The sequence below is a fragment of the Lepisma saccharinum genome, chromosome 8 (genome assembly GCF_977018435.1).
Source record: "Lepisma saccharinum chromosome 8, izLepSacc3.1, whole genome shotgun sequence".
In the NCBI taxonomy this organism is placed as follows: domain Eukaryota; kingdom Metazoa; phylum Arthropoda; class Insecta; order Zygentoma; family Lepismatidae; genus Lepisma; species Lepisma saccharinum.
In genome coordinates, this window is record NC_139236.1 from 48,237,343 (window position 1) to 48,250,374 (window position 13,032).

The 13,032-nt window shown below is 40.8% G+C and overlaps 1 protein-coding gene across 1 annotated transcript in view; it reads left to right on the forward strand.

Moving 5' to 3' along the window:
* LOC145991771 (uncharacterized) overlaps positions 1-11,801 on the forward strand; it is a 38,368-nt gene extending 26,567 nt beyond the window's left edge. The window contains exon 3 of the mRNA XM_083127822.1: positions 11,582-11,801. Within this exon, the coding sequence (XP_082983948.1) occupies positions 11,582-11,801 (220 nt within the window). The remainder of the gene's footprint in view (positions 1-11,581) is intronic.
* The last annotated feature ends 1,231 nt before the right edge of the window (positions 11,802-13,032 follow it).

Genomic DNA, 13,032 nt, shown 5'->3' on the forward strand with positions numbered 1-13,032 from the left:
TTCTGGGAACTTGTTCGATCTTGCGGCGACCTGGACAACGATCGAACGGCCCTGCATCGGGTGCTGAGTTATTTCCCGTTTATGTATATAGCGATACCCGAATCTCCCTGGTGTGGATGTAACCTGTTCAACGTATTAGGAAAAGAAGTCCATCATCACTGCGATACGTTGAAGGAGATAGAAGAGAGAAAAAGAAGAGCGGACGAGAAAACAGGATTTCCAGGTCACGGGTGTATGTGCGAACTACGTCGCAGGAAGGAAGAGCACAAGATCGGTGAAGCTTTGAAACAGAGAGTGAAAGAGTGGCTTTCATTGCTGGCAGACAGAAATTCCTTGTGGTGTTCTGGCTGTGATCGTCCTTTGTTACGTAAATTAGAAGGACATCCCTGTTTCCCTGTGGTTCCTGCAGAAGGTTTCGGCGTCCGCAGACGTCTGTTCCTCGACGATCTTCAGGCTGTTCCTTTATCGCCGATACTTGGGACGCCGTCACCTACAGTATCCGATTACTTTACCTTTTATGACGTATGACAGTGTTTACTCACCACGTCTGCTGGACTCACGCCGAGCCGTATGTTGTCAATTACGTATCCGTGAATTCGAGATACAGAACATACAGAAAGTGGCCTATAGGATTACGTCAGACTCCGGAAGAATTAGTGACTGCCGGATTTTACTATTCAGGCTTTAGCGACAGAGTATTATATAGTTCAGAGGCTGTGAAAATAAAAGCATCGGATGAATGATGCTGATACATCGAGATACAACGGGTGATCTCCCCTGTTGCGAAAACTCCCACACCAAATTGAAAGGGGATTGCTTTTCGAATCCTATTGCTACGAACTTGTTTTTTTCCTTGTTCAGAAAATATGTGTTAGCAAGATAGAGATCTAAACATGCCTCTACGTTGTGTAGTCCAGGACATTCGATTGTATCTGGGGAAAAGCCGATCTCCCTACGCCGTGTTATGAAATCACAGTCTGTAGTCACATCTATTCCCTCGTCCATCGGTTCGTTCTTGATAGTGACAGTTTCGATTTTGAGGGGTTGCACACGTTTGCGAGTCTTACGTTTGGAAGCATCATCCTGATCGGTCATGCGTTTCACTAGTTTGTCGTGTTTTTCCATTGTAGAATCCCTAACAGGCTCCACGATGTTTTCACTAGAGCTGTCTCGACGGCACTGAGAGAAAGATACAGCAGCACACATTCATATAGCTTTTTTCATAACACGACACCGGATCACGTAGATAGAGCAACACGATTGATCCCCTCTCGGGCAGTTGCAATGGGGTAAACATTTGAAGATCTGACGAAAACGGTGTTTTCCGGGAGGAAAAGCTTGAATGAAATCCTTGGTGGTAACATGGCGTGCTTTGTAATAAGCATACACGCAACAGTAATGTCCGCACGTCGTGGCCAATACCCCTTGTACGGGAATGTTGTTGTAAGTCCAAACCGAGGAATGACCGTTCAGGAAAGTTACGAATTCTGGATAGAAAGGAAGAAATCCGTATGAATCGAAATATTCAGCAATATTGTTTTTGCCAAAATAGAAGGCCACCCAGTGTGTACCCTGGAAGTTAGAAGTGTCAGTGTTTGCGATTATCAAGGCAGGGGTAGGAAACGTCTGAGGTAAAAGATCTCTCGAGTAAACACCGTAGAAAATGTTCTTGGTGGAACAGTTTCGAGATAGAATCTCCCTGATCTGCGACGTGTTCATGCTGCCTATGTTTTCGAAAACGTAAAATGAGAGTACAGTGTTCTGTTATTTCTATACCCTCAAGATGATATTCTTCTAATATTTGGGGGGACGGTTGCGTGTCAACAGGCTTGGCAGACAGTACTTCCAAAGAATCACTATTATAAATATCATCACAGGTTATCAGTTCGATGAGTTTTCCCATCTCACGTTACATATGTTTTCATATGTTTATAATAATATCTCTGTCTTTGGTCATTTCTACGAGTCCTGGGTAAAATCTGGCGTCTGGCAGTCGTGGAAGCAAACGTGTGTTAACAGGTTTGGAAGCTGTCACTTTCGAAGAAACACTATTATGATTAATATCACGGGTTTTCCGTTCGGGTGGTTTTTCCATCACAGGTAGTATAATGTCTACATCAGAACTGTCTCGATAACACTGCGAGCCAGAAACACGAGCACACATATTTATAGACAATTTGGTCCCATTGATGGAGGATAACACTTCTGTCTTTTGTTATATCTAGTTCAGATTCGAATTCAGCATACAGAAGGCACGTTATATTTTCCGACAACTGGGGAGAAAATTGCATCTCGGCTCCGATGATACCTTGTTCCTGGAGACTGGTGTGCGTGTCGTTTCCTGAAGAGTCAGGCGTTATGTCGAAAATCAGGAAAAAGGATCCGTTCTCGAACATTTTCCTTGTGATCTGGTGTTCGTAATTGGCGTGGTGAATGCCTGTACCGGAAAATAGAGTTTGATAGGCACGTGCTATCAATCCGCCGTTTCCTCCTGAGGTGACCCGCAAGGGTTCGTAAGGTACGAGTTCTCCATTTTTCACAAGATGGAAAGAAGATAGATTGAAGCTTCTAAAGTCGAACGGATTTTTCTTACAGTCTCCGAGAAAGCTGGCGGTGGATAGCATAGCAAAAAGAACAACATTCGGAAAAGGACCTTGAAAAGCATTATCGATCGAAATCTGCTGCGTTCCGGCAACGTAAGAATAAGCTTTGATGACGCTTCTGGTGAACGGATAATGGGCAGGAGCGTAAGAGAGTGCTCTGTCTATGGCCAAACTGGTGGTAGGAGTAGGAATGATGTGATTTATGTCGAGAACAGCCTTTACAATTTTTATTCTGGTGGTTGGTGAAGTCTGATCTCCCCAGATGTAAAAAGCATCACGTGGCCTGTCTAGATCGATACGTACTTCAACGCCGTTGATCAGGTATTTAGGCTGATGGAAAAAAACCTATGTGCAGTTTTCCCATCAGTTCGACTAAGGCAGACACTTCCGTAGGATTTCCGGTTGTCGGAACGTGCTGGAAAAAGTCTTTTCTGGCGGTAAAACCTTTGTTGTCGGCGGTGATTTCATGTTGATTTCTAGGTGTGTTCAAGTACCACAAGGCATTTGTGAGATGCGTGTTCGCAGCATCGCTGCCGTAATTGATTTCTGCTACGAAGATTGATTTATATGACTAATTGTTATCGGCAACTGTTACAGCGATACCGTTGAGAGCCACTGTAACTTGTGAAAAAAGTGAATGGAGAGGATAATTTACGACCCCGCAGTTTTTTGTGAGGGCGTTGGAAGGTTCGGAAGCACTCATGGGAGACCCATCTTGATTGACCATCTGCGTTAGCAGACGAAGATAGGCAGATGAAAGATCTAGAAAATCTCTTCCTGCCGGCGGAATGGCAAACTGAAGTATGTTCTGATTATCGATGGAAGCGATAGGCTTGTAGCCGACCGTGTAAGTTTTTCGACATTTTGCTGAATAGGTTTTTTGCTGAAAAGATCGAACTGCGAGATCATGCAAGTGTTATTCTCCATCATTATCAAAAAATATCTATTCCTGCCACCTTCTGTTTAATTTTCCTTTTACGTGTTGTCCTAGATTTTGTGGATGTTTTTCTCCGCTTTTTGGATGCGCTTTTTTTACGGATCGTAGATGTTCTAATACTGGTGGCTGAACGTTTTAACATCGACTGAGCAATTTTTGTTGCAGGTTTTGTTCTTATACCGGAACCTATCAGAGAGTCGATTTTGCGTTGTTCTTTACTTTGAAGATTTTGACCTGCTTCACGTACAGGTTGACGAACGATAGTTCTCGGAGTCTGGTGGCTTGTTGCAATGTCTGTGATAATGTTAGCGCCTGTTTTTAAAGCTTCTTTTCCGATTGCTTTTTCACCGCTCCAGAGTAGAGGTTTCACCATTCTAAAGAGTCCTGCGAAAAGTGAGCCCAATCCTCTTCCTTTTTGAATTCTAGTTGAACGGTAGATGGATCCAATTCCCCCACGAATTTGATTACTGTAATATTCAGTCTGCGAATTCATGGTGATTCATTCGCTTTTCGCATAGATTGAGAAAAATAAAGGCCTACTGTTTTTTAAAAGGACTTTGCTTTTCTACGAAAATGTAAAACAGCAATTGTGGGTACGGAGCCGTTCCTCAAAGGCAGGAGATCTCCTTTTCTATCGTTCATCGCAATTTCTATTGTTTCGAAAGAACCTTTATCCAGAGAAACGTAATGAATCGGATTGAAAGTATGATGGGCTACGGGTACTGTGCAAGATGAATATGTTTCCGAATACAGTTTTCGGGTAAGACGTAGAAGACGTAGCATTTCTCCTCCGACCAATTGCGGTTTCACTAGATCGGAGTAAATGCATATATAGGTTTTTTTTATCCACGACGTTGTTGGACACTGCGTGCGTAGAATAAATAGATTTCATTATGTCGTATCGAAATTTAGCATAGTCACCAGTCTCGTCTATGGGTGTAACAGTATTTGTTGGAGTATCGTTAGATTCAGGATTTGGAACCCCTATCAAGGACAGATGTTTGTACACAGCCTCTTTAAAGAAAAACCTGAGATGAGTAGGAACAGCGACGTTAGCAGGGTTTGTTTTCAGGAAATGAATCAGATCCTCTATTGTGTATGTTGCTGCAGGAAAATAGAATGGGTGTTCGTTAATATAGAGTGTATTATCTGTAGAAACAGAAGATCCCGACGAGTCCCATTGCGGTTCCAACAAAAAATGCCAGAATTTCTCGAGAACGGTTCTCCTTATTCCCAGGTCATTGGGGAGGGATTCTTCAATGGAAGAGATCAGGTCCTCAGCACTGGCATACATCCGAAGAGGAAAGGTTACCGTTCCAGAATCTGTTTCCAAAACATTGTCGTATAGAGTTGAATAATGCAGTTCTGTTATTCCGACTTCCCACAATTCTGGAGACAGATCGATCCGTTTTGCAAGTTTTACGTTGAAATGGGTCAGCGTCTTGTTCGGAAAATAATTCTCCGATGCAGATGACGGATGGTAAACATAGAAATTATCGTCCATTCTCACCGAACACAAAGAATTCACTGGATCGTGGTGACGATATATTTTGATATAAATGTTTTGGAAATTATTTTTCTGATAACTGTTTTACGGAAGATGCCTTGATCCACGAATCGAAACTAGGTAGATATCCGAGCCAAATTTTTACCTTTTCCCCGGCTGTTCAAAATTTTATCAATTTTATACTCTTCGTCAGGATCGTAGTAAACTTTTTGCAGTTCATGTTTGTAAAATGTACCTTTTACAGGTTCTTCATTTAAATCGTCCAATATGTATACAGGTACAGATGATCGCTGAACAAGGGAGTGGATTTTGAAAAGTTCTCGTGACCACGATTGTTCGTATCCCTTCTCGAAATGTCCTTTGACGACAGAGATTCGTACGATATCACCAACATTCAGATCTGAAGATGGCTGGGAAATTAGTTTGTCAGCTTTGTTGAGACGTTTCCACACGATGTAAACGTTAGACTCGTTTACATCTCGAGGCGCCATTCCTATGGAACTGTGAATTGCCGTATTGTAACCTTCGAGAAGTTGCGGTAATATATCTACGTAACGTCTTGTCTGTTTCGACGTGAAATATTTCCACATTCGTTCTTTCAATGTTCTGTTGAAACGTTCCACTACACTCGCTTTCACAGGATAATTTGAAGCGATCGAAAAATTTACATTTTCATTTTTTAAGAACTTCTGGAATGTAGAATTCGTGAATTCCGTTCCTTGGTCGGTCTGTAGTGTGACAGGTTTTCGTCTGCTTCCTCCGAAAATAGTTTTGAAAGCTTCGGTTACCGAATTGCTTGTTTTATTTTTTACCGGTAATGCAAAGGCATATTTTGAGAATACATCGATCACTGTCAGAAGATATCTGTATCCATCGTTATGTTTTTGTATCGAAGTCATGTCGTTGAGATCAGCTCCCCAACGCATGTCTATGTTCCACACATTGAAATGATTTCGGAGGAACCTTTTTCTTGCAGGTTTGTGGAGAGTGTACGTTTCCTGGTGCATCAGCCATTTTTTCACCGTATTGCGGGATATATTTTTATCCCGTACCGCGTTCCATAAAAGATCTACAGATGAGAATGAAGCACGGAGCCGTAGATTGGTACTCGTCGATGATATTTTGTAACTGATGACGTGTATTACGGGGTAACGTCTCAGCCAGGTTCGGAGGAAAGAACGTCGATCCTGGCGAAATAGTAGAAGAACCGTCGTTATCTTGAACAATAGGAATTTATAATGGTTCGTTGGATTTTCGACTCAGCCATAAATACTCGTCCAGTTCCTTTCTGTAAAGACGCCATTTTTGATCGTGTGTTATATATTTCATTTTTAGAATATCATTCATTTTTTTTATCCAGAGCGGATAATTTTTGAGTTACAGACGAGTCGGAACCACGAATACGTGCTAGCTGTTCCGGTGAAAGGACGATCATTTTTTTGTAGAAAGACGTCATTTCTCAATGAGGAATGAGAGTACCTAGAAGTCCCGATAACAAAGAACCTAGAAGTAAGGGCAGAAATCCTCATTTCTGCACAAGAAGTTTTCTTCGTTTTTCGATGTTCACTTTCGGTTTCACGAGATTGCGTAAGACCGACTTGTAAGGTTTCAGACGACGTCTTGTGGACGGTTTAATTTTCACGTTTTCTTTTAGAACGTTCAGGCAGCATTCCCTGATGAAACGAATTGTCTTTCTCGGAGCACTTTTCAATAATGATTTACGGATTTTGGTCGGTGAATTTTTCAACACGTGCAAGAAGGGTGAATGTTTCTTGAAAGAAGACGAATGTCTAATCCTGTTAGAACGTGATTTGGTACGTGTCTTCCTCGTTCTCCTCATCTCCATATTTTAAACATTCCTGAGGAAGATATGCAGTTGAGTAATTCTGGTTAAAAATGTCTGTCTGATAACGTAAAGGATCCGGTGTTGACTGTGAAAGATCAATATACAAATAACTGAAAGGTTGAGTGGTAGCATCTATATATACTTTTTCGAACTCCTTCATGCGGTGAGGATGAAGTTGTCGTGCAAAGACAGTGAATTTGTTTATATCTCGAGGATTCTTAAAATTAACGAAATGCATTTCGTTCAGCGAAATGTGTCTGCAAATTTTCCCCTTGATGAAAAATATTCTGTGTTATGAACACCACCGAAATGTTTTTGTGATGACTGCCTTTTGTGAAAAGGTCGGCGACGTTTTCTCCTTGAGCAACCATCATAAGATCATCCAGTATTATGAGAGTAGGTTTTTTTCCGTTCCACGACTGCCAATTGACGATACCTTTATCATATTGCACATCTCAAAGATTTTGCGGAATACTGTTCTCCTGATCGTAACACCATAAGATTTTCTTCACGGTTCCTTCGAAGAGATGAACAATGGAGTCGACCATATTTGTCACAAAAGTAGTTTTTCCGCTTCCTGATGCTCCGCAAACCATCATGGTGAAGGGATGTTAAAGTTTAGGAATCATGCTGAAGAAACGTCTTACAGATTCTGAGGAAAAATGAAGATCCTGCAGTCTGCAAACACATTTTATATCCTAGCATCCCAAAGAAGAACTCGAACTCTGGAACGCTACAGACATATTTTAGTCAGCACAGTATCCGAAAGGATACGATAAATGTTCATCGTCGAAACGTCGTTTCAACAGTACTGGCTGAAACAGATTTTTTTAATATGTACTGATTACTTGGAACTGTTTCGTTCTTCTGATTCTGAAAATATTTTCGATCATAACTTCAGGTTTCTCATTGTTTATCATGTCGCACATGTTATCAAAATTGACCAATTCCGATTTGGAGGTATTCAATGAGAACGGTTTTGTTATTTTCATGCTGTAACTTTTCGGCCTCGTTGAAACAAACTGTTCACAAACCGCATCGGGTCCGAAATCTGTCAATTCATCGGTGAGTTCTCCTAGTGCGTCACCTGTCTGGGGATGATATTCCATTTGAGGACTCTCTACGTAAATTACAGAATTTGTATCACAATAACATATCCTGTCACTCAACTTTTCGAGACGTTCATACAGTTTCAGACGAGCATGGTATTTTGTGAAGGCTCCGATAGGAACATTTACTTTCCTGTTCAGACTGACAGCCTCTTCAACATATTTCCAGTTCACTAAAACGGTGTCCTTATTCATGAATACGACTCCTTCGATCATTATATTGGGATCAGTCATTTTATCGAGAAAATCTCTCGATTCCTTGATGATGGTTGTATGGGAAAGGTTGTCCCGTTGACAGAACCTACCCCATAAAGAATTTAGGCAGAGTTTAGCCAGAGTACGTTTACCAGGATTGACTTCGATACTGTTTTCTTCCAATAGAATACCCTTCTTATCGAAATATTTCTGTATGTACTTCTTATCATCGTCGTTCTGACACCATGAAGGCCAGCCGCTCGCTTCCCATTTTATTTTCAAGAAGGTGTTGACATAACAAGCATAAAGTCCTCCAGTTTTTGTGACAGGGTCGTACATCGATGTTTCATACTTCCACACTTCCGACACTGACAGTACTCTGTAGCCTAAACTGCAAGCTTTACGCACCTCGGCGATGACCCAAGTCCCCGAAAGTGCGCGTTGTTCATCGGAATGGCTGCATGTACCTTCACGTTTTAATCTGATAGCATATTCCTTACACAACACGAACATTAGTTTTCCATGCATTTTTGTAGGTAAAACAGGATGTAAAAGGGTTTTTGGTGGCAGAATAGTGTATTTTATGAGCCCCTCCATGTTCAAACCTCATTTACCGAAGGAATAAAAGTTCCTAGAAATATGGCAGGATGTCCGACAGGATAGGCGGAGTATTTGTTCACATAAGGGTACAAACTTGTAAAATCATAGTACCGTAATTTCTCATTTTCCTTGATGTTGTAATAAGTGCTAACTGTTTCAACTCTTCCCCCATATAAGGCGTCTTGTGGATTTAAAGGAATGCAGCAAACGATAGGTTGTGTCGATAGATATATATCGAGTTCAGGATCTGCTCGCAATATTTTTTGAAATCGCATTCCCACATTCTGACAACATGGTATCCTTCAGAACGTAGAGCCGCAAGTTTACGACACGTTGTCTCGTATCTGAAGGCTTCAGTGTTCAACAAGTCACTATGTTTATCACTGTTACTATCCTGATCGGTTTCATCTTCTTTGTCACCTTTCGGATACATATTCCTGTTAATTGATATGCAGCGTTGACAACCATGCCAGTAGCATCCAAGCGCCTCATACACCGTCTGCGTCTCCTCGTGATAGCCATCCACTCTGTAACGCCCTCCTATGACATATTTTTCACGAGTACGTCCACCGTGAAGAAGTATTACATCATTTTGTTCTTTCACGTAGGTTAATTATTTCAATGCGAACTTGGACATCTGATCTGCATGATGGTAACCTCCTTTGGGTATTATTCCTATAGTGTTAGCCGGCATAAATTTCTGCCTGTAAATTAGTGAACAGGCAGAAGTATTGTGAGACAATCCTTGAAAATGTCGATCTTGTATATGTCTAGGAAATTCTGTTTCAGCTTCAAACATACTTGTCTCAACAGGGTAACATCCTTGATGCAGTATTGGAGAAGTTGGTTTTTGTGGCTGAAAGGTATATTTTTGCTGCATTCATCGCCATACCAAGACATAAAACGGTGCTGGTCTACAACTGTTTTCATATATTCATAGCCGTATGCAGAAGGAGGAGGCATCGGTCCTATGTAATTTCTTTTCTTATAGGTGTTCCACAGATGCGGATAATAGCCTTTCCGAACAGGCAAACCGAAAAGTTTGGAAAATCCAGCAAGATTTGTCTGAACGTAGTTGAGACTGTCCACAAAATTAAGATTTTGGTATGACGTACTCATGATTTTTGTACCGTCTAAGATCACACGAGGTTTCATTTCTCTTTCCAACATTCTCCGTAGCAGAAATGTGCAATCGTAGCCTCGTGCATTGTGTGCACAGATGGTTATGTTAGAAAACTTGTGCTGCAATTCGAGATAGGACAGAAATGTGTCTACAGGATCATCGCAGAATATAAACTCTCTGGTTCCACAAACAGATCAGGGAACTGTTAAATCCTCCTTCTTGTAACACGAGTGACAGGCTGTCTGTACTACAATAAGATTCAGAGTAAGGAATGTCTGTATAACATTCAAAATCGTAGAATATATATAGAAATTTCGAATTCACTTTAGTTTTCGGTACAGCCATGTGACAGAAATGATTTATAGGTTTCACGCAGTTACATACAGTACAGTACTTCATATTACGTTGATGCACTTTTTCATATGTCTTGTTTGTTAGAATAATTCTGAAACATCTGGAACACTGTTGGATTTCAGTACAGACTGTACCGTTTCGGAATAGTGTAGAAACGTGATTCGTGAAGCAGTTTTCATTTTTGAAAATTCTGTGACATGTCTGGCATATTCTGCGAACACCCTGTTCAGGCACACACGGCGGAGTTGTTCGACACATAGAACACAATTGTTTACACAGATGACTATGCGGTCTATGAAATATGAGTTCGTTACACCCGCGACATTCTTGTTTTGGGGCAAATGCTCCAACAGAAGAAGAAGAGCACTTCGTAGAGCTAACCAGGATGTTAGGAGGTGTCTGGAGGAGCAGGCAGAAATCAATCGGCAATACGAACAGACGTTGGCCGTATTCGCGGTTCGGCGTCACCTCAATCGGCAAAGAATGGAAGACACTTTCCGTAAATATCGCCAAAGGTAATTATTTTAATTTATTTCTTATAACATTGTATATTTTGACATGGTCCGACAACCTATCGACTATCCTTGTAGCTCAATTAGGGACAGATATATCGATTTCAAATTTTCGCAAAAATCGAAAATTAAAGTCGGAAACATAAAATCGAAAAAATAAAATCGAAAAATTAAAATCGAAAAAATAAAAACGAAAAATAAAATCGAAAAATTAAGATCGAAAAATTAAAATCGAAAAATAAAATCGAAAAATTAAAATCGAGAATATATAATTTGAAAAAATAAAAACGAAAATTCGAAAAATCGAAAAAAGTTCAAAATGTTTTAAACACGTTTAAAAAGTTTTTGAACAAAATTGAAATAAAAGACACTCAGTCACAATCCTGTTTGTCCCAGACCTCACGTTTCAAAGTGCCCTTAGTTACGGCCCTGTTTTCGGCAGACCTCAAGTTTCATGGTGTCCTCAGTTACTGATCCTGTTTCCCGGACCTCGTGTTTCAAAGGGTCCTCAGTTACGGTCCTGTTATCCCTAGAGTATTATATATTCGGAATCTACACATACCCCACTTTTAAGGTTGTAGGCCTCCTGTACTCATGTTTCAAAGAACGCCCTGTTGCGACCCTGTTAGGCCTCAGTAAAACTTACTGCAAATAAGCCCCGGTTAGTTAAATTAGTTTTACATGCATGTTCACCATTTTTTCGATTATATATGTCACATACCACTTTTTCTTTTATAGCCAATATCTACATGGAACCGAATATATTATTTTTAATTATTATATATTGTTTTTCAGAATGGATCGACGCAGTGTTCGTGGGGCCGACAACCTGCTCCTACTGCTACCTCCTGCGGTCCTCAGAGGCTATGTTCGTTCTCCTTCTCCTACTCTGGAAGAGGAGGAAGATCCGCGCCTCATTAATTTAGTGCAGCGCGAGGAGGAGAGGACCGGGAACAGCCAAACTCCACACCATAGGCTGTACATTTCCAAAATAAACCTCTGCTGCCATAGGTAATGTTTTTTTATTTTCTCACCTTTCAAGCTGTGTCGTTTTCTGCTTCCGACGTGTCAGTCTCCTCTATTATTTCTTGGAACTAACGATAGGGGCCTGTGCCTCTCGAAAACTGCTCTTCAACTTTATGGACACTGGAAATAAAGCATATTTTGATCTTACATCGTTACGCCGTAATGGGTTGTAACAATAGTCGGCTAACTCTTCTAAATCTAATGCAGTACCTTTTACTTCTAATGTATCGCTTACCGACTCCTGTACGGGTACACTACTGTTAAACCACTGAAATATTTCACCCAGTGATGACATAGACTCCAAATATTGTTTTCTAAATAGCTGCATCAGGGTTGAAACATCACTATAATCCACTGTCATGTATTTTTTGTGACACCCTACTCGGTACAGCAGGGGAACTCCTCATTCAGTAAATGTTCCAAATTTTCGTACCGTGTCAATTCGACAGTGGTACGCCCACAATCTAAACTCTCATCCGTCATCATGATATATTTTGTAACCAGACAACGTGGAGGAACATGCAGATCGGATATATCTACATGCTCCGAATTTAGTTCCGATTCTGTCTCCATACAGATGCAATCTTTTGAGGACATTCCCGATAGTACAGTAAAAGGTCCTGCATTATAACCGTGAGATGCTATCTCACCGGCTACACGATTGCTCCACACAAGGTACGACAAATGACCGTATACAGGTGCTCTCTCGAAAAGGTAATGTGTCTAACATAAACCTGTGCTACGACTCTTGATGTACTGCATACTGATCGGAAAACCATTACTTTCAATTTCCATAAAATTATCTTTCTCTAGATCTCTATTGTAAAATGTTATTAAAAGAGATTCCCTGTACCTTACCGGACTATCAAAAACAAACACTTTGGGACTATTACTCTCAAATATTTTTGATTTAACACCATGCAGTCTTTTCGAATCGGAGACTGTTACAGGGTATGCAAAACACTTTGCCTTCCTCTGAGAACGCTCTATGTAACCGTACAAAGGATTATACTGCATATTTTTATCAACATCATGTTTTATTTTCCTCAACGTTTCACCCCTACCATCACTAATGTTCTTTCTAAAGCGTCTCAACTTCTCATATTTGTGTTGTGCGGCATTCTTTGCTTCCCACGATCTACGAAATTGCTGTTCCGTAAAATACTTAGGAACGCTCACGTACGGGCTGTCATCCATAAACATTTCAGGCTGTACCGACG